The 24066-nt window shown below is 35.4% G+C and overlaps 1 protein-coding gene across 6 annotated transcripts in view; it reads right to left on the bottom strand.

The window, feature by feature from the left end:
• SOX6 (SRY-box transcription factor 6) overlaps window positions 1-24066 on the bottom strand; it is a 337003-nt gene that overhangs the window by 38572 nt on the left and 274365 nt on the right. For all 6 annotated transcript variants that reach the window (XM_032984902.2, XM_042784521.1, XM_042784522.1 and 3 more), the window contains 2 exons: window positions 22947-23127; window positions 19916-20106 (listed from right to left, as the gene is read on the bottom strand). In XM_032984902.2, coding sequence (XP_032840793.1) covers window positions 19916-20106; window positions 22947-23127 — 372 coding nt within the window. The remainder of the gene's footprint in view (window positions 1-19915; window positions 20107-22946; window positions 23128-24066) is intronic.

Raw genomic sequence — 24066 nt, 5'->3', positions numbered from 1 at the left:
GTTATTTATAAGTTTGCAACTCCCCAGTAGTTAGAGTTATGAAGCGTTCAGACTTAAGCATATCCAGTTGTGTGGTAACCCAACTACTGCTTTCATGCGGTTTCCAACTTTTTATTCATGCACAAAGGCATGATGCATGGCAATATCTGAGAACTTTCTGATTAACTCTTTGTTTCAGCAGCAAATTCATAGAGCAGCCTACAGTAAAATTACACAACAACTAAAAGGTAAAGATTTGAAAAAAATAAAAAAAGAATTCATCACACGAACTGTGGAATTCCACCTTAGACTGATGAGAAGTCATTAGTCCTTGAAAAACAAAGGGACAATCAATTAAATTAACAGCTGGTAAATGAAAAGCAAACAAAAGGAGTTACTACTTTACACTCTGCATAATACGGCTGTAGAATTCACTAGAGGTCAGAAAGAGTCCAAAGCTTGGGCTGTCACTCGTTTTTAAAAGAGCTGGATAATTTTATGACTGTTAATAACATTTGTAGTAACACATGCTAAGATAATCAAATCTCATGTTCCAGAGTGTAAGCTGTTCAACTGTTGGGGTCAAAGAGAAATTCCCTCGTTCTCTCTGCTGCTCACTTCCCTCCTGACCAACATCCACAGATGATTAACTGGGAGCCTTCTAGGAAAAGGAGCTAATTTTCTTTTATAACATCAGGTATTGCTCACTGGATTTAAGGGAGAACTGGTAAATGGCACAGACTAAATCTATTTACCTTGTAATTAGAAAGAATCTGAAGGCAACCATTTAAAAAAAACAAAACAAAACAAAACAAAACAAAACAAAAAAACAACCACCACATTTTCTTTTAACTAAGCACATACGTGTGCATTTTTGAGAGGCAGACAAAAATAAACACAAATTACAATTGACATACACTTCTAGTAGGAAATAGCAGGACTGGGGGTTCTTTTTCTGTGCTATAAAGTGACTAATGGATGCAATTCAATAGCTACTCTTGGACCTTCAGAATGGTCATTCAACTTTCTAACGTTTGAGTTACAAGAATAAATGCATAAGGACATGGCAAAACAAAGGGCTTCTTTCCTAACAGACTAAATACTACAAAGGAATAATAATATACATTTTTCTGTGTTTCACTTTAATTTTGGAGCTGGCTGGACCTTGTCAGTTATGGCCTCATTTTCACAAAGTATTTAAAAATGGAGACACTGAAATGACATAGAAGTGTACAGAAATACTTTTACCAAATTTAGACTGCCATGATTCTGTACATATATCTGCATGTTTCCCCAAACTTTTCTGTTTGTGACTGAATTTCATTTAAAGTATTGTCATGCATTAGAATCAGAACAGAATTTAGAAGATCAGAGATCTGGTTACTAGCCTCAAAACTGTGAATCTCCTTTTCTCTTAATCATTTAGTAATATATTCCAGGCTGAAAAAACAGCTTTAGCAAGAAGCCACAGCAGTATAACAACCAGCAAAACTATTCTAGGTTCAGCACAACAATTTTTTTGGAGTGGAAAAAAAAGGCAGAAAAGAAGTCACCAATTTCAATTTCATTGTGGTGTTCTGCAAACCTCAACAGCACAAAGCAAATTCAGCTGCCCTCCACACAAAGTTGGGAAAAGAGAGCTCTTAAAAAAATCCAGAACACACACACAGACATACACACATGCCACTGGTCAAACATCTTGAGAAGCAATACGATGTTCTTTTATGAACAATGTGTAAAAGTAAGCACATGCAAACAGATACCTATATATGTTGGATTTTAAACCTATAGAAGCTAAGAGGAAGACAGATGATGTTCTTATAGATACTTCCATTCTATTATTTCATAGGCACATGTCAGATTTTGTGAAATGATCAAACAATACAGGAAAAACTGTGATAAAAATGGACTACATGATGCAATAATATATTATCAAATATCAATAAATGCACTTCTCTGACTCTACATGTGGGTAGTAGTTGTAAAGTTTTAAAAGCAAATAGTTCAAATACTCTGTTTGCAAGTATTTTTACAATTAAAGAGCTCAACTTCAGCAAAAATCTGAATCCGAGTTTTGTGCATCTTATTGCAATCATTGAACATGAATAGTCTTGTATATTGTGAGTATAGATCCCAGTAGCTCCATTAAGGTAAATCCTCCAGGGATTTGGAAGTACAGATATCTAAGCCAGGTACTCTGAATGAGACACTGGGAGTACCTACTCCTTTTGTTTATGACTATAAACAATGCATGGCTCTAGACATGGCTGTTCCATCCCCTTTTCAGAAAGACACCTCAAGTAGTTTAAATTGGTGATGCAAAAGACGCCTGGACTTAAATGTTCATATTTATATTTAGAAGTAGAAAGAAAATGAAGGCAGTTAACAAAATCCCACCAAATACTACTGTTTTCAAGTACATGACTTGCCTTTTGCTGGATGTAAATATGTAATTGCATACCATGTATATATAGGCTCTATCTCTATTTATGAAGCTGGGTATTTTAAATATATTTTTATTTTGTAGCATTTTAAGTATATTTTTTCATGGTTGCATTTTATGATTGCAGCTTACATATTACTCTGTTTATACTCAGGCCTTTTTTGTTACGTTCAGAGAGAAAAGAAACATATCACTAAAGAATAAGGATATGTGACAATGGAACAATGATAGTAACATCATTATGCAGTGTTTTGTCTGTTGTACCCCCATCACTGCTGTGTTTTTCTCTGATTATTTCAGCCTCAGGAAAATGTGCTGCTTACTGTTTATGTCAGGAAGGCAAGATTACTGTTTGCATGATTACAATATCAAGTATGATGTACGTAACGCCTCTGATAATATAGATGTATCCCTCAACTATATTCTGTCTTTAATCTTCATTCAACGGGAAAAAAAAACAAAACCAACCAAACTGAAACAGTGAGTTGCAAATTCTTGCAGCCTCATATAGGCCTTAATCTTGTAAGGTGCTGAGTGCTTTCACTCCAGTCCAAGAGAGGCCACAAGGACATGGACAGTCACCACTTAGCTCCAGGGGAATACTTACATGCTTATATTAAGAATTGACTAATGCACTTCATTGAATCGGGGGCAAAGTATATACTTCTCATATCTTTACACTGAATCTGAGAACAAAAATTAAACAACTTCTTTCCAGGCTGAAGAACATGCTTTCTCCTTCTTATTGATTACTCCTTTTTCCCTTTGAGACAGGTAGGTTGCAGGCTTTCAGGTATAATGAATTATTCTTGTTTAAGAATAAAACAACAGAAAGCCAAGAACACAGGCCTGTAAGGATTTATGCAAGTGGACCAGGCCTTGCACTAACAGCGCCCTAGCTGAAGGCAAAGGAACAACTCCGTGTCAGTGAAATTGATATATTTACTTACTTATTTTTCTAATACAATCAGAACTAAGTTGCCTATAATTTATGCTTTTAAAATCTGTACTCAAGAAAAAAGCAGCCCAAACTGGATTTATGCACACTATAAATTCATCAAAACAAACAAAAAAAAGCAACTGATAAAAGGATAAAGGTTCCATTTGCTACATCCGACATGCAAATACAGGCAAATACGTACTTCCTGGAAACTGGGAGAGATTTACATCTCTCGGAAGGAATAACATTTCCATGCAGGAAGTATGAATCAAAATACTGCAATAGAGAGAGTACTTAAAAGGGTAAGTGAAGGCTATGCATTTTTTCATGCAATATCCAGGAACTCTTACACCTGAAACCATCTTAAATGCAAAATGAATACCTACAGGCTGAAAAAATTATGTGGGTTTACTGCTGCAATATACAAAGACAAAACTGCTAGTCATCTATAGCTAGTGCTACTGGCAAAAATCCATCCTCTGGCTTTTCATTTAAAGTAGAATTATTTTATAAACCTTGTTTTGTTTTTATCATGAAAAGCTTGTTTCAAATTTCCCACATAAGCTATCCATTAAAGTACTCTTCAGCTCAATGCAACAATGACAGTTTAGAAAATGCTTTTATACCTTAAAAACCAATCTTGAATGGGAGTTTCAAAAGTAGTGGTTTCACCCACATTGCATATTAGCCACTTATATCTCACTTAAGACCTATTTTTGACCTTGTTTTCAGCATAAGCATAGGCTGGGTCCTACTACATCTCTCTGCATTTAAAATGAACTTTTTCTCTCTTTCTCCCTATCCTCATTCACCCACTCTAAATGACATATATGGAAAAGTTCACACGATTCAGTGAAGGAACATTCCAGCATCTCATTCCAGTGGAAGATTTTTGCTGCTCTGTGGACAAATACAATTTGTGAGTAAAAGGGAATTTCCTGTGTCATACCTTCCTTACTCTTTTGTATACTTGTATACTTTATAGCTGTGGTCATATTTTCTAGCTATGTCTTACAGGAAAAGGAGTAATATGTCCTGGGGAAGCAATCAGTATTTTGGAGCTTTTTACTATTATATATGTAGACAATTGTACCTACCACTGTGCAGTTAGTAGTACCCAAATCATTTTAAAAAGGTGGTTGGTAACAGTATCTCCAAGCACAGAGAGAGGAAATTATTATCATTTTCTGGTTACCCAGAAAGTCAATGATTAAGCTGAGAACTCAACCCAGGACTTCTGAACATTAGGCCAGTCCAATGGCTGTTATGCCACACTGCCTCTGCCGTAAATCTGTTTGATGGATTTTTCAGTCATGGAACATTAAAGGCTCTGCTCTTGTCTAATGAATATGTTTAAAGAAAACAGTACAAACAAAAGCAAATGTAACACTTAAATTATCTGAGATGTACTGCTTTGATGTCACACTTGGATAAAGGATTTCCTACAGGAGACCTATGTACACTTATACATACTGAAAAATATTTTAGCCAGTACCACTAGCTGGCATGCTGGTATCTATTTATGTCTGAAAAAGGGAACATAATCAGTTTTAGTTGGTTAAGTACAATCTGAGCCAACTTTTATATTATGACCAAAAGCTTGGCAGTGCAGTAGCAGTGGCAAGTAGCAGAAAATTGCTTACAGGGTTATTTGCCAGATTACTTGAACGATTTACATTGGGTTTTCAAGAGAGTTTGAGGTATTAAAAACTTAAGATTTGGAATAGCCTTGGACTGTGGATTTTTGTTTTTAGTTGCAACAAGATGCATGGGAGAGGGTTATGATATAGTATGACTGACTAAATGAAGCATTTTTTAATATAAACCACCTGAAACATTTAGGAGCAGTTCAGTTTGAACTCTTAAGATTTTTTTTTTTTTAATTGAAGAATTGGAGAGCCAATTGATCTAGATTAAATGCTCAACCTTTCATATCTACTTGTTTAAGATTCATGTTGACATTGTACTAAATACGGCCATACAGTTTGTATTCCAGATAAATTGATCTGACTACAAGCCTCACTCTTTAGTATGATTCTTACTCCAAGATAAATCAATATTTAATATCTTCTGCAACAGCCCCAGTAGATAATTTTAAACCTTTTCTCCATCCCATTAAGTTACCTTTAAAAATTCTTTATACAAGGCTTCACAGATGACTTCTGAAAAACTAGTTTATGAAAAGCAGTCTGAAATTCATTAATTCAGATGGAAAGGGTTTTTTAATCTTGCTGCATTGTGCTGATCTCTAAATCCATCTCTGTTTAGCTAATTCTCCTGCTCAGCTAATTTGAAGAATAAATATATACTTCCTGTAAATCTGTAACACCAATTTTAAACATAAAGAAAAATATCCTTTTACTGCTTGCTATATGGGACCAGACATCTCTGGTACGTGGACTTCTGCAAAAACAGGCTGACCAAGGCTCTCCCTGGCTCCCTGAGAGGACGGGTACTCTGCACCATCAGGTACCAACCTCCACCCAGCTCCAGCCCCTCTGCCACCTCAGCTAAGAGAAGCAGTTAAAAGCAGCACTATGGCAGGCTCAGCCATCAGTCACATCCCAGGCTCCATTTTGAACATTAAACGTTTTGAACATTAAAACCTCTCCCCTCTCTACCCTCCAATCTGGTGGAGCAGCTAAGAAGGAGGAAAAACATCTCTTCCCCCACCCTCAAACCTCTCCTATGGCTAAGGGCCCCAGTGGGATAGGAGTCTTTGATATCAGAAGAATGCAAACAGCAAGGCTCAGGTTTGCTGCTTCTTAAGGTTTAGAAAGAGAGACACAAGAGGAATTTCAAATGATTATGTATTGGGAGAACTGAAAGGGGTGATGCCAAAAGGAAGGAAAGAACTATATGCTCCGCAGTTATCTGGTTGTATATCCACCATTCAAACTATAGGATCTTCATATTCCCACCTGTGCCCTCGCTTACATTTATTTTCTGCTCTGCGTTACGTTCAAAGTGCAGTTTCATGGACACTGTATGCAGCAGTCAAGCTCTGTCCCATCCCTCACCCTCCAACCTACTGTTCCCAACACAAACAGTCCACAATCCTTTAAATCTTCTGATTCAGCTATTTATGGGGTCATGCTGAAAAGTGAAAGGGTGAAATGTTCCAGTTTAATAAAAGGGGAGGGGGAACTCGTTGGTTTTAAAACCACGTTTTGCCACTTTTACAGCAGAGTTGCTCAAATCGTTATACTGTTGAGGGGGGCAGTGAGCTGCAGCCCAGGTTGATGAGAACCTCTTTGCACTGGAGGGGCAGAGTGTGAAACCTAGATAGCTCTTGTCTTTTAAATCTATTAAAAATCTTCATTTCAGGATCTATCCCTGCTCTGGTTTGATTCAAAGCACAGCCTAAAAGTGTCTGATCCTAAATAAGTTCTTTCATCACTAACAAAATAGAAATATTAAAGAAAAAAAAAAAGTGACTGATTAACTTATAATGCAGTTTTCAATTCTATCTTGATTCCTTTGCTAACTCCAAGCAATCAAAAATGTGATAAATTGTGTATTTTGTTTTTGGAAAATGTTCAATGTTTAGCTTAGTTGTGAACTCGAATCCAAGGAAGATTTAGCAACAAGAATGCTGTTGTATAGAGAACATACTATATAGAAAAAAAAATGTGAAATAATATTCACTGTTCACCATGTAAGACGTTAGTAGGAATTCTACTGTGGAAATTGTGTGCTATTCTATTAAGATGTGACACACAACAGCAATATGAGGATGTTGTTTTCATGAGACACAACAAGAGTCCCAGCAAAAGCACAGTGAGGGTAAAACAGCAGGGAGGAGCAGCAGCAGGGAAAAAAGGAAAGGAGATTAGAGCTAGCAGATCATTGCAAACACTGCAAGAAAATTTCCCTCTCTCTCATGATAAGAGAATGATGGAGATGTCTCACTACGTAAACCATAGTCTGCACCACATTAGGACATTCCTAATACCTCAGGAGTGGAATCTCAGAACAGTTGAAGAATGAAAAAATAATGTGGGTCCTGATTCAGAGGTGTACATGTGCTGAAATCCATCCTTAATGTAGCAAATGCTCGACATTAGGAGAACTTAAATGGGGCCAAGAACAGGAAATTGGTGCGGTTTTTCCCCTTTTAACTGGATTCATAACATATATTCCCAGGTAGTTACAGTAACATGGCATGGATGGAGATAAAGGGAAATCACTTGATAAACCAAGAAAGATAGTACACTTCATCTACTTCCCTTATAGGATAACTCACACGTTCACTACAAATGTCCTGTACAGCAGTTTGTTACTTTTGCCTGTCCATGGTAGTGATTGATAGTGATAAACTATGGATGGCTTTTCCACTGAGCGGAATGGAAATCCTACATGGCAGAGCATGCTATTTAGTGAAGAGGACTGATAACTATCCCAGTCTATATATTGTCAGTCTGTAAATGTGAATATTAACTCAGCCCGTTCCTTGCAAAGAAAGAGAAGAAATAAACCTTGGGTGAAAGAGGGTGGGAACAAAACTTTGCAGGAAAATATCTTTTTTGTACTTATAAGTTCTGGGTTATTTTTGAAAGAAAACAAAGAGTCAACGTGCACTCTATCAATGAGACATTTGTCATGATGTAGTGTGACCTGTAGCGTGATATTGAAGAGTTAAACACAGGAGTTATGCAAAGGTCATGCAGGTAATCCCTTGATAAAGGGGAATTCCTTGGGAGGAAGAGTGCAGCCACACAACCTAACCTTATTCATGACTATTCAAAGAGCTTGAGTGGCATCAGGCGAGGAACAGAATTCTGGCAAGGAGCTGGCAACTGAACATTTTTCGGCAACCTGCTGAACCCTTGACAGACCAAGAAGTTTTACAGTACATGACGTGTCAGTGACTCACTTTGTGTACAGTTCTAGTGCACATCCTCCCAGTGATGGCTTCTATTCATACCGGCATCCGAAATATAGCAAAGAGTGTTCTGTGCTTTAGAAACGGAAAGGAACAAGTATATAAGAGTAGGATGCACTAAGCAAGAATCTGTATGTATATAAAAAGATAGTTCATCTGAATAGGAGCCATATAATGAAATTGTCACTTAGCAATTGAACTCAAGGATGTAAAGAAAATGGCAATGAGATAAGAATGCATCCACTGCCTGCTACCTCAAGAAGCCTTTGGCAAGACAACAGTGAAAGCATGCACCCATCTACTGATCAACATGGATCTGACATTAAACCAGAAATGTCCACTTCTCTTACTGGCTGTTTAATAAATTGCTTTGGAATGGGTGGAGGTGAAGAGGGGATCTTTCCAAAACCTTGTCTCAATGTTCTCCCTCAGTTAATGAATGTCAGCAAGTGGAAGAGAACAGAAATTTGATATGTTTTTCCAGCCTTTCTTATAGAAGCATTTGCAACATGTTAGAGGCCACAGGCATAAAAGTGAAATACTGGGAAATTAATGTTGTCTGTAGATTTTCAGGATGTAAGCTGGGCAATTTCAGCTTGTGGGTTAGGCATACTTTAGGTTTTAAGTAGTGTTATAACAGCTTACTATGACTTGAACATGATTTTAGTACGAGTAATCTGATGTTGAATATCATTTATTACCCTGTTACACATTTCCAATTGAGATAGACCTGTTTATGGAGTTAGTATTATGTGACTACAGATGGACAAGCTATGTGCAGTGAACAATTTATCCAACAAATATCATCTTTCTTATCTTTTCAAACTATCCCTGGAGGATCAGCAATTTCTATACATGTATGACGAATGTGTCAGTGTACCAACAATCTAACTTTTGAGTTATGCATGCACTATGTACTTAAATGTTCAGTAGTTTTCTGCTTGTGATTTATGCTGTAGATGGTCACCAAAGACAAATTATATTGTTTTCAGTGCCTGACTCAGTGATAAGTATTGCAACAGTGCCTTAAATTACCTGAAAAAAGCAACTGGGAATTCTCTCAGCCAAAAGACCTCCCACGTAGTGGAACGCCTTTACTTCTATCTATCAACTCCTGCATCCATTAGCTTCAACACCACAGAAAAACTGATGAACCTGCCTCTGGCATACCAATGGTAGGAAAAAGATGGCAGTGATAAGGCATAGTGAAGCAAGGCCTGCAGGACCCATCGTTTAAATCACTGCAGAGTTCACAGAGTTGTTGTAAAGATCTATAATTAGCATTGACACTGTATCGGGGGCTGCAGGAGCTCCCTGATACCATGTTCCTCATTTGGTCAGCATGGAGTTTGAAGTGGGTGCTGCATCAAAGCCTCTGTTTTATGAACAGGGGGTGAGCAGTTTGAGCATAAACAGTAAATACCTAATTGTGCACAAATGTCCATATTCATGTGCAAATACACATAGAAATAAGAATCCGTTTGCATGAATATTTTGGAAAAAGAAAATGAAGGAATAAGCATGATCAAAATCCATTAATCAAATTTCAAACAAACATTTGCAAATATCATTTTGCATTATTTGCTCAAGTCTTTTCATGAGATGAAAGAAGACAATTTTACCTGCTAGCATGCTTATTCTTTTGTTTGAAGCAAAACAGTTAAACCAGCATGAAGTAGCATATAGTCCCACAAACAGGCAATTAAGTAAATATCCTACAACAACAGGGAGTGTATTTCAATTTATCATACCTATTGATGCAGCCTAATCATACTTGAGAAACAGGAGACATTTTTAATTTTAGAAAGTAATGAAGTATCAGAGATAGTAATCCCAATTAATCCTTGCTGTACTTAATTTACTGCAGTTAAGAGAGTTTTATATTGGCCATGTATTTGGTGTTGTGAATTTATTTAGAAGAATACACAGAGCTTGGAAATAAATGGCAGTAACTTTTGTGGATGTCTCTGCTTGTTTCTAAGTGTGAAATAATATGCAAATGTATTCTGTAGTTCTCAGGACAACTAAAGAAGTGATATGATAGGATTGTGCAGCTGCCATTCTGACCCACAATTTAAATCAATGAATTCCTGTCCTAGCAAATTTATGTTCAAACAATAATTTTCAAACTATCTTTATTGTTTTCTGGAGAAGCATAATAAAAGCATGGAATACATTTCAGTGTATATCTGCAAAGTCTCCTGAGTAGCTTGGGAAATGTATTGTACATAAGAAGATATAATCATTATGCTGTTACAGTCATCACAAAGACACTATCCTTTATGGCAGAACATCATCCTTTGGGAAAAATGATCCTTGTTGGTTTGTGCAAATTTTTCAACATTCACCCTTGGGAACCATTTTAGTCTAATTCTGTTCCATTGGGATATTCTGTTGCAACAAGATTTAAGAGAGAAGACCAAAATAGGGCAAAGATTTTATCCTTTCCAGAGGAAACACTCCATGAAAATCAGAAAGCAGTGTATTTGGCATTTTTTCTCAAGCTGCAAAGGCAATAGAAGAAAGGGGCCAAATCCTATTATTATTATTATTATTATTATTATTATTATTATTATTATTATTATTATTATTATTATTATTATTATCATATTATTATTATTATCATCATCATCATCATCATTATTATTATCAATGAGGTCTAAAACCTGCAGCTAGGCAACCCCTTCAAGTAGCCCTGACAACAGAAATAAGAAAACATAGTTGTGTTCAGTGACGATACAAGCATACTATTAAGCATAAGTAGTGGCAAAAACTCTAGTAGCCAATATTCAAATGCAAAAATAGCTATTAATACTAAAAGAGTGTGCTTGTTTATTTCCTGAATATAATATTTTATTGCCAAGTGCTCTTGTGATTGAACTGAAAGCATATACACACACACTATGCGTATATATTTATTCAAATAATAATGTTTTATGCAGGTTCTTTAGGTGCATTATATTCTAACTTTTTACATATGTACATCATTATTGGACTGGTCAAACTTCTTTTTAATTTATGGCCCAATAAAGTTTCCATTGCAAAGATTGAATATTTTCCACTTAATTGATTTTGATAATATAATTAATAGACAAATAATTTAGATTTTATTTTAATCAGCCTCTACATAGTTTGAGGGAATAAGCATTTAACTGCACATCTAATATATTGGAACAGAAATGCACAAACTACCAACTTTATCAAGAAAATTTTGGAAAGCAAGGAAATTGAGCAAAATGCTTAAAAACAAAGGTCTGCACACTAAATTCTTTCCTAGGTACAAAACTGGTTCCATAGTAAGCTGGCACTAAAGCAAATTTATCTGTAAATATAGATGACCTACATATGCCAGAGATTTTGCACTGTTTCTTTTTGATTTTTCACTGTCAGTTCCACAGTTTCAGTGAACATGTATTTTTAATGTGTAAATTTCAAATACATTATTTGTATTTCTTTCTACACATAACATAAAGAAATAAATCTGAAAAAAAAAAAAGTAGGCATATTGTTAGACACAAGTATGAATATTTAGGTGTAAATAGTAGTATTTGAGCAATAGCATGTGATCAATTAAAGTCTGAATCATGTGTTACATACAGACAGAAAGTTAATGTTTCATGAGCAGCTTTAATATTTCTATCTCTTGAGTTTGAGGAACAGACTTGACAAGATTTCATACCCACAGCCTTCTACACCTGGTTCCCATTATAAACCTGGACTTGATAATGGAGCTATGTTCTTCTACAGAGGCTAATGTTAGCAATGGTATTTTCCTCCCATAACTCTTATAACCTGAGTACCAGTGTTATGGCTATATTTGACCCCTCTGTGCATGTGCAGTTACAACTTCCATCACTTTCCTCAATAAATACATAGAGATCAGATAAAACATTTCTTTAAGTATGTGTACAATTTCTAAACCTGATTTTATGTCGTGTGATATCTACAAAATGCAGTGATACAGCACAGGATTCAGAGTTATATTGAAAGTCGGTGTTTTTTTTTCCCTGGTTATTTATAATGGAAACATTTCTCTTTAAAAGGTATGGTTGAAGACCCGGGGATTAATTTATTTTTTCCAAGATGCTCTGCTTTGAATTTAATGTCAAATTACATTTTAAAGTTTTAATTGTAAAGATAAATTCACTGCAACACCTCTCTGTGTCTGAGAGATATTAAAATCATTCAGCTATTCAAAGATGCATCTGATTCCTGATCAGACCTCAGAAAGCAAAACAAAAAAAGACAATGCTCACTGTGTCCTACTGTTATCCTATAAACACACTGGTTTAGAAAAGTAATGTAAGCACATGTGACAATAAAATTCATACAAAACAAAAATCTTTACCACCTTGAACTTCTTGAAAAAATAGCAGGGAATTCCCTGGGGTGGTACGCTGCCTAGGAAGTCCAGTCATAATACACACAATATGCCCTGTGAAAATGTTGCTTGGAATCATTACTTTGTTTCCCCCATTCATTGTTACAAATGTATATTGATTTCATGCTTTATCTTATCCTGTCATGCAATTTCAAATATTGGAAGCAATAGCATAAAACCCCACAATTTCTCCAACTACAAAACTAAATGTTTGAAGTCCAGCATGTTTTACATTTCTAATAAAAGGGGGCAGTATTACATCAGTTGAAATTCTGAATTGTCCAAATTATTGTAAAAAGTGCTGGAGAAGGATACAAAACTGTGGAATTTCACTGAAAATAGACCGTTACTGTATATACAGTCACAAATCTGCTTGTCTGCCTTGGGGTAAAATTTTCGGAGCTAGTTCAGTGGGACATAGGCTCCTGCATTGCAGCTACTTTAGAAAATTTTTACTTGAGTCACTATTTTTCTTTCAAGATTATTAAGGAAATATTACAGTTGATATAAAATGAAGGCACGTTTTTCATGTGGCTAGGATAATCCCTAAACTTATAAAAGAAATTGCAAAGTTATTTAAGTTTAAAAAAAAATTGGAACAAAATATTTTTATATTTCTTTTTTTAAATTATTTTTAAAAATAAAGGGGTTTTAGAATAAAATACTGGTGCCCAAATATGGCTTTAAGAAGTTAACTTTGAACACCCAATATAAAAAAATTGTTGCTTACATATGTTATGTACAGCCACAAGCAGATTACTGAACTGGCCAAATTCACAGTAAAGTATAAAGTACATTTGTTTTGTAAGAATTATGAGGACTGCTTCGATTTATATTTGAAACTTTCCCTAATCTGGGGCATTTAACTCAGACAAGTCATTTATCTGTTATAAAACGATGAGACTGTAAAGAGGTTGTCTCTATGCAACGTGTCCTTCTACGTCTCAGAAACTCCCCAGAGAAAGGTTTGTCAACTGAGCAGAATGACGTATTCAGGAAAAACAGTTTCCCAGTTGCAGTGTCTCTTTGTGGAAATCGGATTCTTCATTAGACAGATGGAATACACTCCCACTGAGTTGAATAAATTGCCTATATTCTTGCAAGAAAGTGAGACCACACTAACAGTTCCTTAAGTAAATCAGTCTTCCTTTTTTCTCTCTATACAGATCCAGATTCTCTGTTATAGAATCTAAATATATGTATTTAAACTTAAATTAAATTATACCTAAATGTAAACTCTATGGGGCAGGACCTACCTTAAGTTACAGTGAGAACAGAAATTGGTACAATGACTATTGAAACAATACCACAATAAAAGCAATAACTTTGCAAGACTAGTCATTTGCTGTTGATATTGCTATTTGGTTTTGGGTCTAATTATGAGGTATTTGCCCTTTAATTACAAGTAGAACTAAAATTTAACCAACAGAAATAAGGATTGAATTGAAAATGCTTAGTTTCTGGTATGTCTCCCAGCAGACTAAAATACAAGCACTGACCTCTCATTTACAAGTTACAAATATTCTTCTGTAAGAAACTAAAGGAGAAAATAAAATATAAGAAGATTTCTATAAAAGATAAAAGCAAATGAGAATAGATTAGTCCTTGCTAATCTAAACCACTTATTCATAAAGGTTTATAAAAATCCACAAGGCCTTTATAACCAATTTATTCATGTTCTCAATTTAAGGGTGGTCGTGACTACTTTTGGTAAAAGGAAAAGAGATAATTGAATGCAGGATGCCTTGGAAAATTATTTTCTTAACTATCTGCTTTTTTGTTTTTAAACTGAGTTGAGAAATGACTAATAACAAGAATGCTAATAACAAGGTACTTCTCTTGGTGACTGTCTTAGAAATACCCTTCACTTGCAGAAAAGACAGTGTGACTCCTGCCTCTGCAGTTGTTCTGTCCATAATACTGAACGTGTAGGGAGAAAAAAAAAATCTGATAAAAAACTGTGGGTAACATAATCCAGTGCTGCTTCTGTTTAGAAAAAAGCAATACAATGATGGAGTAATTTCAGGGCTGTAGGCAGTCAAAAGGAGATTATGCATGACTAGCAACTTTTTCTACAAAGACTTCCTGAAGTGTTTTTATCAGGCAAAGTTTGTACGCATGTGCAGTAGCTTCATATGAATGATGAAGCGTAACATCTCCAGAGGAGCTGTTACACTCTATTGTGTCAATAATCCACATATTTAACAGTCCCTAAATACAGCAGACCATAACACCTCCAAAGGGGTCGTTATGGCTTATCAAGTCAAATCCAAGTGCCTAAATATGGATTTGATCAATAGACTGTAACATCTCCAAGGGTAAATAATATACATCTTTAAGAATGTACACATTTTGCATACAAACTGTGGTCTATATTAGGATAAATGATGTGGATTCAACTTGTAAAACTTTGATTTAGAAATAAGAAAGGAATAAAAGGCTCATTATAAGAGGTGCTAAAGTACCATAATTCCCAGGAAGTAGGCGATGACTCATGTCATTTATTTTGGGGTCTAATTCTGGTTTCCTACTGCAAATACACAGTTGCCTGAAAATCTACAAAAGAGTGGGAATGGAATATAAACACAAAAATGTTAAATTAAATTCTGTTTCCTCTCAGATCTCAATGAATGTGCTTCGTGGGTAAGTAGATGGAGAGGTGGGGTTATATCCTTGGGTCTAGCAGATATGTTGTGATTATTAATTTGTTATATGTTCTATCTTGACTTCATATATTTTTCTCCAATGAAATTAACACATTTCTGCCTATATTTTTTCTACAAAGATTTTCTGAAGTGCTTTTGTCAGTGTTTTCATGCTTTATGCACAAAAAAGATAGGATCCGCTTCTTTTTAAAATAATGTCAGTTATCGTATAAATAATATAGCATTTTCGGGTTCATTTAAAGCCTTAAATCAAAGCAAATTTTCTAGGCAATCATGCTAGTTCAAAATACTAAGATAAATACAAGTAGCTCTAGCAATGCAAATTTTGTTTAAGTACTCTTTTTTGTTGAAGGTAAACATGGCTTGACTGGATATAATTCATATCCTCTAGACAAAGCCAATTCTTGTACGATTTTACTTGTATCACATGGAAAGAGCTCTGTAGCCTATTATCTGGATTTTCCTAATTCTCTCCTGTTCCCCAGTGTTTTTGTTTACTCTGTGAAAGCATTGACATAGTTACTCCTTCCCTTTCCTCAGCCAGACTACACCCGATCAGCACCAGGTGGAGTAGAAAAGAATCTACTCCGCTACAGTGACTTTTTGCCTTGTGTGCACTGTACTGGTTTTGGCTCAGTTAGAGTTAATTTTAGTTCACATGGTGCTGAGTTTCAGATTTGTGACCAAAACAGTGCTGATAACACAGGCATGTTTTAGCTGTTGCTGAACAGTGCTTTTACAGCATCAAGGCCTTTTCTGTTTCTTATGCTGGCCCGCCAGCACGTAGATGTTGGGAGGGGACACAGCCAGGACAGCTGACCCAAATGGACCAAAGAGATATTCCACACCATATGACACTGTAATCAGCAATAAAAGCTGGAAAAAGAAGGAGGAAGGGGAAACGTTTGGAGTTTTGGCATTTGTCTTCCCAAGTAACTGTCACATGTGCTGAAGCTCTGCTTTTCTGGAAATGGTTAAACATCTGCCTGCTGATGGGAAGCGGTGAACAAATTCCTTGTTTTGCTTTGCTTGCGCGCACGGCTTTTGCTTTACTTATTAAACTGCCTCAACCCACAAGTTTTCTCACTTTTACCCTTCTGATTGTCTTCCCCATCCCACGGGAGGGGAGTGAGCGAGTGGCTGTGTGGTGCTTACCTGCCTACCCTAACCCACAACAGTACCCAAACTGAAATAACTCCATAATTGTAGATGCCCATAGAACGGGCCCATCTCAAAAGCACAGCCTAACCTTAATTCTTTAGCAAATGACAAAGTTGGACTGTGCCAGAGTGCTGCATGGTTTTGTTTTGGTCTTTCTGATGAGTGAATCTCTGTGAGCACTTTTAAAGCTTTGTAGGAGATGTTTTTGAACAGCAGAATATGAACAGAGGCAATTTTCAATTCTGTGTCTCTAACCAAATATAAAGCTTTCTGAGATTTAAATGACACATTTTCAAAAAGGCCTAGGCCCAGGCTTTGAAGATATGTACATAATTTTGTAAGCGCAATCATTTGCACAACAAACTATTACCAGCTATCTGAACTTGAAGACCAGTAACTGACCAGAACTCAATAGCTTTTTTTTAAACCAGCTGCAGGCAATTAATTTGTCATCTTTTTCTGGTGCTGGCTTCTAGCTACTCATTTATATAAGTCTAATTACCTGAAGCCAATTTCTGAAAATTTGGTCCTGAAAACACAGGATCCTGATTCTTCAAAAGAAACCAATCCAAAATTGCAACTCTGTTATCAAAGCTTCACTGGGATTATGACAGAAACTGTACACAATCTTCTTGGCATACAATTATTTCAAAATTATGTTTTTCTAATTGAAGTGATCTATCATTCCTCTCCCCCCATTTTATTCATCCTGCCCATCATTTTTAGAGTAAAAGAAATATATCATAATGTAAAAATTGAAAGGCAGAGGGTAAAGGGGGAAAGAAGATTATTCTAGAATTCTGTTTGTGCAAAGAGTACTTCTGGTTTTAATGTATTTTATACTTGTTAGAAAATATAAATACATTCCCTTAGTATTCATGACTGACTTAATTCTTTTATTTTCTTTAGGATAGAGGCTGGGGATATGTCTTAATCTAAAGTGACCAATTTATATCCCATTCTTTTATAAACCCTGCCTTTTCTTGAATCTACAGAGTAAGGATAACAGACTAGCATACCAAAGGTAAAACCAGAGTACATATTACAACTTTTCCCTGACTTAACGTTTCCCTCTATAGTACACGCTACAGTAAATAAACCCAGCACGATTGTATAAGGGCACTGAGAGATTTAACAACAGAGTTCCTTGCTGCTGTTTTATTCTTAGATTTTAAAAGTTGCAAGAGCTACCATGAAAAGTCTCCCCATAAAAGATGGCATTTAAGAATGATGTTGTTTATATTTGTTACAGAGTTCCAACTGACTCTGCTATATTTGCAAGTAAAAAAGTTTTTTTTTTTTCTCTGACTGCCTGATGCATAACTTCAATCTGGAAGCTGTACATCAATCTGTGTATTGCTAGTAACCAGCACAAAAAAAGAAATTTCAGATTATTCACTGAAATATTTACTGACTCTGCTTTAAAAGGTGAAAGACGAAATAGAAACTTGTTATAATGAACACAAGACGTAAACATGGTACTGAAAATAGTCAGGGAGCGGACCTGATAAGTAAGTGGATGCCATTTTTATGCTTACTTTTCAAAGTCAAATCAAATGTTAAGAATTCTTTTAATAGCCCTTCTAGTGTATTAGATATTTTTAAATGTCAAGCTACTAAAACTCATAAAATATATTTTTAAATAACATCATTTTATAAACTCCTAATACTGATTATAGGTGTGACATTTGTTTTTATAACTGTGCTTTAGTACCCTAACTCTTAGTTAAGACAAACACTGACTTTACAATTAGAGCATTGTCTGAATATGGCCTGGTTAATCAGTTATTAATTTTTATTTTTTTTCATAGTATCAATCTGTATAAAATGAGTTTTTCAATGCTGACACTTAAACTAACACCAGCAGAAATAAATATTTACTAGCCTCTGAATTTGACTTGTAAAAGCATTGTTAATCCTGTGTGGCAACAGTTTAACAAATCTTTTTAACAGGCAGGCACTGAGCCTTTCTTTTGTTTTGAGTACTGTAAAGAACCTATCAATCAAAAATATAAAATGTGTATTAATAGGTATGTATGAATCTTTGATGAGTCTGTTTACAACAGTTCTTTTCCTTTCCGTGCCTTGCTACAATCCTCTTACTCACCGAGTATTCCCTTGTGTGTTGAGAAAAGATCATAGTATCAGTAAATTCATGGTTTAAGATATAGCTAATATTCTGCTGAGTCTTATACTCAACCTGGGCTAAATATTCCTGTTAGCCTTTGGAGTATATTATAATCTTCCATCCCTCCCCCAAGTTACAAAGAACCTACCCTCTAATATACAGATATATCACAGAATACTCATTAATGAATTATTATAAGCATTGAAAGCTACCTGTTTTTCAATATTTTTTTTTTCAGCAAATGGTCTGAAATACTAGTTGCTTTTATAGGTTAATGAATGTGTCAGCTTTTGTTCATTACTAATTCACATCATAACTGTTCCTACTTGCCAATGCCATAGTGATTACTGGGATAGTATTTTTCCCTTTCTAGTTAACCAGAATATGTATTGTGGTATACTACGTATTTTGTGTCAGTGGTGAAAAATAACTCATGTGCTGTATTTTTTGTAGCGTAAGACACCTCTAGGGAAGTTAAGAGAGAAACATTCTTCATCAAAACAGCTGCCTTATAGCTCAGCCAATTCAGTGTCCACTGTCTCTATTATACATGCAGAGACCTGCTCCTGGAGTAGACCTGGCAGACCTTGGGAAGGCCGCAGAGCAGGACAACACAGATACACAGAATTTTCCAAGAGATTTCTTTGTCCTCTGAGTGGTCCTTAAAGTGTGTGTGATAGAAACTGTTCCTCACCTTTTGGATGTGATCCCATCTTGCTATTTTGTAAACTGAATGATGTCCTGTTCAGTCCAATGCTGGGCACATTCTCTCACCACTTTCTCTCATTTACCATTTTATTGTAGTGCCCCATTAGACTTTAGTGTTTGGAAACTACAGCCAAGATTCAACAAAGAACTTTGTTCTCTAATTTCCCATTGAAACTAAGAGCCAAAAGCACTGTTTTGAGCCTAAACCCTTTGTTGTATCTGAGTCACAGATTCAAGTACTCTCAGATACATTCAGTAGCATTTTAATACTGAACCATGCTAGTACATAACTGGCCTTTTTGCCACATTTATGAATCCAATCATTCTCAAAAGCACAATTCAAAATCTAGTGACCACAAACAATGGTAGCTTCAACCAATTCATTTTCCACGTTGTCACATGCATGCTTACAGCTTAATCATGTGTGCACAGGACTGTTTTTTTGAATGCTGTCATGTAAATGTAGAGGAATTTGTAGCACAGCGTTATGAAGTGACAAGGTGTATTTAACATGAAATCAGAGATGGCAAAAAGCTCTAAAAAGAAATTTTATATAAAAATAAGAAGCTATTTGCAGGGAAAAGAAGAATGAATGACAGACTGTGTGGCAAAGGGAGATATTACCTTTTCATTCCTGCAGTTGTTTAGACCCATGTTATTCATGGAGGGCAATTTTCCATCAACACCATGTGGCTGCTGTTGCTGCTGCTGCTCCCTTTGGATCTGCTCTCTCATTTTTCGAGCCTCCTGAATGGCTTTCATTACTGTATCCTGGTCCCCAAATAGGGCAGGTGAATTAAGACTGGAAAGGATATCTATAAACAGAGAACACACAATTATATAGGTAATTATCCAAATTAGAATCCAGCTCTCATACTGTTAGAGCTGCACCCAACTAACATCTGCAAAAGGAGAAGGAGTGGCAATTGTTCTCTGTTTGAAGGCTGAATTAATCTATAGATGTGATTGCTAAGCCGGTGCACTTCTTTTGCTCTTACAAATACAACCACTGAAGTCTTGCAATAGCCTGATATGGAGGTACCTGAGCATACTCATGGACTCAAAGCTTAAAGTTAAATATGTGTTTAAGACCACAGTATTCTGAAGCTTAAGTGGAAAGCCTTTGAAGTATTAATAATAGTTAATAAAATGAACAAAGAAGGAGAAAGAAATCTTGTTTACTTGGCCATGAAAGTCTATGTAATTTTTTAGAATTTCTTTACTGAGAGAACTATCACTCCAGACATTTAGCTTTCAATTTCAGAAAGAGCATCCACAGTTACCTTTGGGGGACAGAGTTTGTCATCACCTTTAACATGAGTATAAAGCTCTAAAGCAGTAGAGAAAACATTGTTTCTTTCCCATCACTCTGGACAGTAAGAGAAACTTTTAAGCATGCATCAAACTTGCACAAAACATCCCTGTTGCATCTTAAAATGCATGCTAAAGATGAGTATCCCAGAACAGTTTCTGATTTGAGACCAAAAGACAGCAGTTATCAGATGACTGGTTGTTTTGTGTTTCTGTGATGAAGCTTTAACTTGATCCACCTGTTCCTGCGTGGGAGTATCCTCTGTACCACACATGGATAGATTTGTGTATATACATTCTAGCTGGGAAATTTTGAGCATTCAAAGTTAGTGCATGATCTGTGTGCCTGCCTGACAAGCACATGTCTTTTAAAAAACTCTAAATTTGTTAGATTTGTGTACTTTCTAACAGTCCACTATAAAACAAAACCAAAACCAAACATGCTAAGACTTGGGATTCTCCTTCAAGGTTAATTTTCATATTCTTTTGACTTCATTGATGTTCAGCTGAGTGAAATATAGCAAATTCAACCTCAAAGGACCCTTAACTCTTTATAAATAAAAAAGGTTAAGATTAAGGGTTTCTCATGCTTTATCCTGGGAACCAAACAGTTGATTTAATACTGTGGTCTAGATGAGAAGAGATGCAAATCATGATGTTTTAGATGGAACTATGATGTTTTCTGTTTGAATGAAGCACCCCTCTCCAAAGTAAAAGTAACATTGGAGAACAGTCATTGTTCTCACTGGGTAAAATTTCCAATGCTCTGAACTGATTCAGCAACTAAGTTCCATTCTGGAGCCTGAGTTGGGAAGCAGATTTGAATGACTTTTCATGAGAATTAGACTCCAAATCACCTAGATTTATTGTAAAAAATGGAGCAAAAGCTCCTACGCTGCTTGATGATTTTTAACAATGATTCCTTGGCTTCTTTTATACTTAAGGACTGAGAGGAAAACTTTCTGACTTTACATGAAAAATATTCACACCTTAGGTGAACCACCTCCAGCCATTTCTCTGGAATGGTCTATGACTTCAAACTGATATGCCACTTTCTAATGCTGCATAGTGCAGTGATAGCTGGAAATAAATTGACAGGTACAATATCTAGCTAGCTGCAGAAAGTGTCTCTCAGAGATCACGATGTTCCCAAGTGTTTTGGGAATGGAACAAATCATAATTTTTATATATTTAATGTATATATTTAACATATCTGTTCATTATTCACAAGTGTTTCTATATATTTTACAAGTACACTTGAGCTACAGATTGTGAATAAGTGGTATGTAGTAAGTATTTAGTCACTGATAAAATTCACTATTTGAACTTTTGTGCTCATCATCTACATTTTGCAGATCCTGATTCTTTCTTGACAGGTGAAGATACACTTCATACATAGGTTTCAGATCAATTTTGTTTCATTACCTAATAAGCTTTATTCCTTAATGAAAGAATCCTGAACACAGGTCAAAAATTTCCTATTAGCAACCATATGAATTAACAAAATCTTGATATATGGATGAACAAATAAGAAAAACATGAACAAATAATAAAATAAACTGTCTGGACTGAAGACTTTCTATCTTTGTTTTTTTAAAAAAATAATATATATATGTATATATTCAGCATATGGTCTTTTTAATATGAACTTAATACCCAGAATGCAGAGGATTACAATTCTTTTAGAATTTTATTCTGTGTAAAGCTTAAGGCTAACTAGCTGAATACCACATTTGGAGTTACCTTCTTGCATGGCTTCTGGTTTACTGTAAACCATGGAGATACTGGAAGCTCCCTGACCCTGGCTCAACAAAGTGCTTGAAAACTTGTTTGTTTTAAGGTATGTTGCACTGTTACAGTGCATGTACACTAATCATATGAGCCATTACCTGTGTATGTCTAGTATCTAGTCAGGGTCTATGTACATGCAAAGATATTTTTTTGTTTGTTTAATCCAGATGTCAAACTTCAGAAGTTAACTTTGCATGTATATACCTAACTGATGTCTTTGGGGAAGATATTCATACAAACCTCTTTTACATATTTTATATATACATCTCTATTTACTTATGTGTATATATTTGTATGTAAGTATATTTCTTACGTTATATATTTATTTGCTGTATTTCTTATAGATGCATATCACTGCTGCATCATTTCTGTTACCCTTGTAAAACCTTGTTCTTCAAGTTTTCTTTGAAAATCTTTCCTGCAATTTTTTCCCCCATTTTAAACAGAAATGTAGGCCCAAATACCTACTTAATTCATAAGTAAGTGTGCTCAAGCTGAGATTTTATGTAGAAAACTTGCCAGTTTTCTCCTTTGCCCAGGACAGATTAGTTACCTAGAGAGGATCCTCTTCCCAGAGATCCGCCGAGCGGGCTGGGGATGCCACTCTTGTTTGTCACTGTCACCGGACTGCTTTTACTTGCTGGAAAGAGGTTCTGTGTTGGAGATGTTGGGGATTTGACAGGTTCAGCTGTTTTGGGTCGGGCTGAAAGATTCAGTGGCTGGGCTGCTTCATCCTACAAGAGTTTAATGTAAATAATTTTTAGGAAAGACAAATGAACACATCATTTTGCAAGCAGCAGTTTCTTTACACCTCGAAGACAATACCACATTCTCCAGCAATAATAACAAAAGAAGCTAATTATCTGCCTCCTTTAAGATTCAACGAAAGGAAACCTCATTAATTTCTCTGTTATGCTTCTATTTACATTAACTATGTGGCTGGATCGTTCTTTTTGCCAAATTAAAATTTGAATTAGCTCACATTACAGCTTAATTTCCTAATGTGTTTTCAGAGATCTAAATTAACCTAAGGCATTTACAAAGAATTATTTAAAATTTCCAGCAGCTCAGTAATGCTTTTGCATTGGTTCTATTTGAAAAGTTCCTGGCACTATAAATATAAGTTATGTAGCTTATTTTTAAATGTATTAGAAACCAAGGAATCAGAAGCACTTCTATGAAAGAATCATTTGGAAACCCTGACAGTTCTTTGGCCCACATTTGATGCTGCTGCTAACTTATACATTCCATGCATCTTATTTTGAGTACATGTTTTGTTTAGTAAAATAATCTATGCTGTTCCCCCATAATAGAAGATAAGAATTTCACTGAATTTAAATTCCTTGACTTACTACAGTAATGAATGCATACTATATGCATTTCAAAATATATTTTATTTTCTACTAGTTAATTTTTTATGTTTTACAATATTTTATTATTCAAGTGTCATGTATTTTTAACAGATTTATATAAAAACAATATTTTTTTCACAGAAATGCTATTCTGCTTCTTGTTTGATACTTCTGCAATTATTTCTTTATTCTGTAGTTATTTCTGCTGTATTCAACCTTTAGTGTATCTGTATGTTTATTTGCATAAAGACAAGGAATATTTTTTATGGATATGTAAATCTAATATCAGCACTTTTATATCTTTTGATACTTTTCATATGC

This window comes from Tyto alba, unplaced genomic scaffold (assembly GCF_018691265.1).
Source record: "Tyto alba isolate M040663 unplaced genomic scaffold, T.alba_DEE_v4.0 Super-Scaffold_8, whole genome shotgun sequence".
NCBI classification, from domain to species: Eukaryota; Metazoa; Chordata; class Aves; order Strigiformes; family Tytonidae; genus Tyto; species Tyto alba.
Note: the sequence above shows the minus strand (reverse complement) of the source record. Positions and strands in the feature narration are given on the sequence as shown.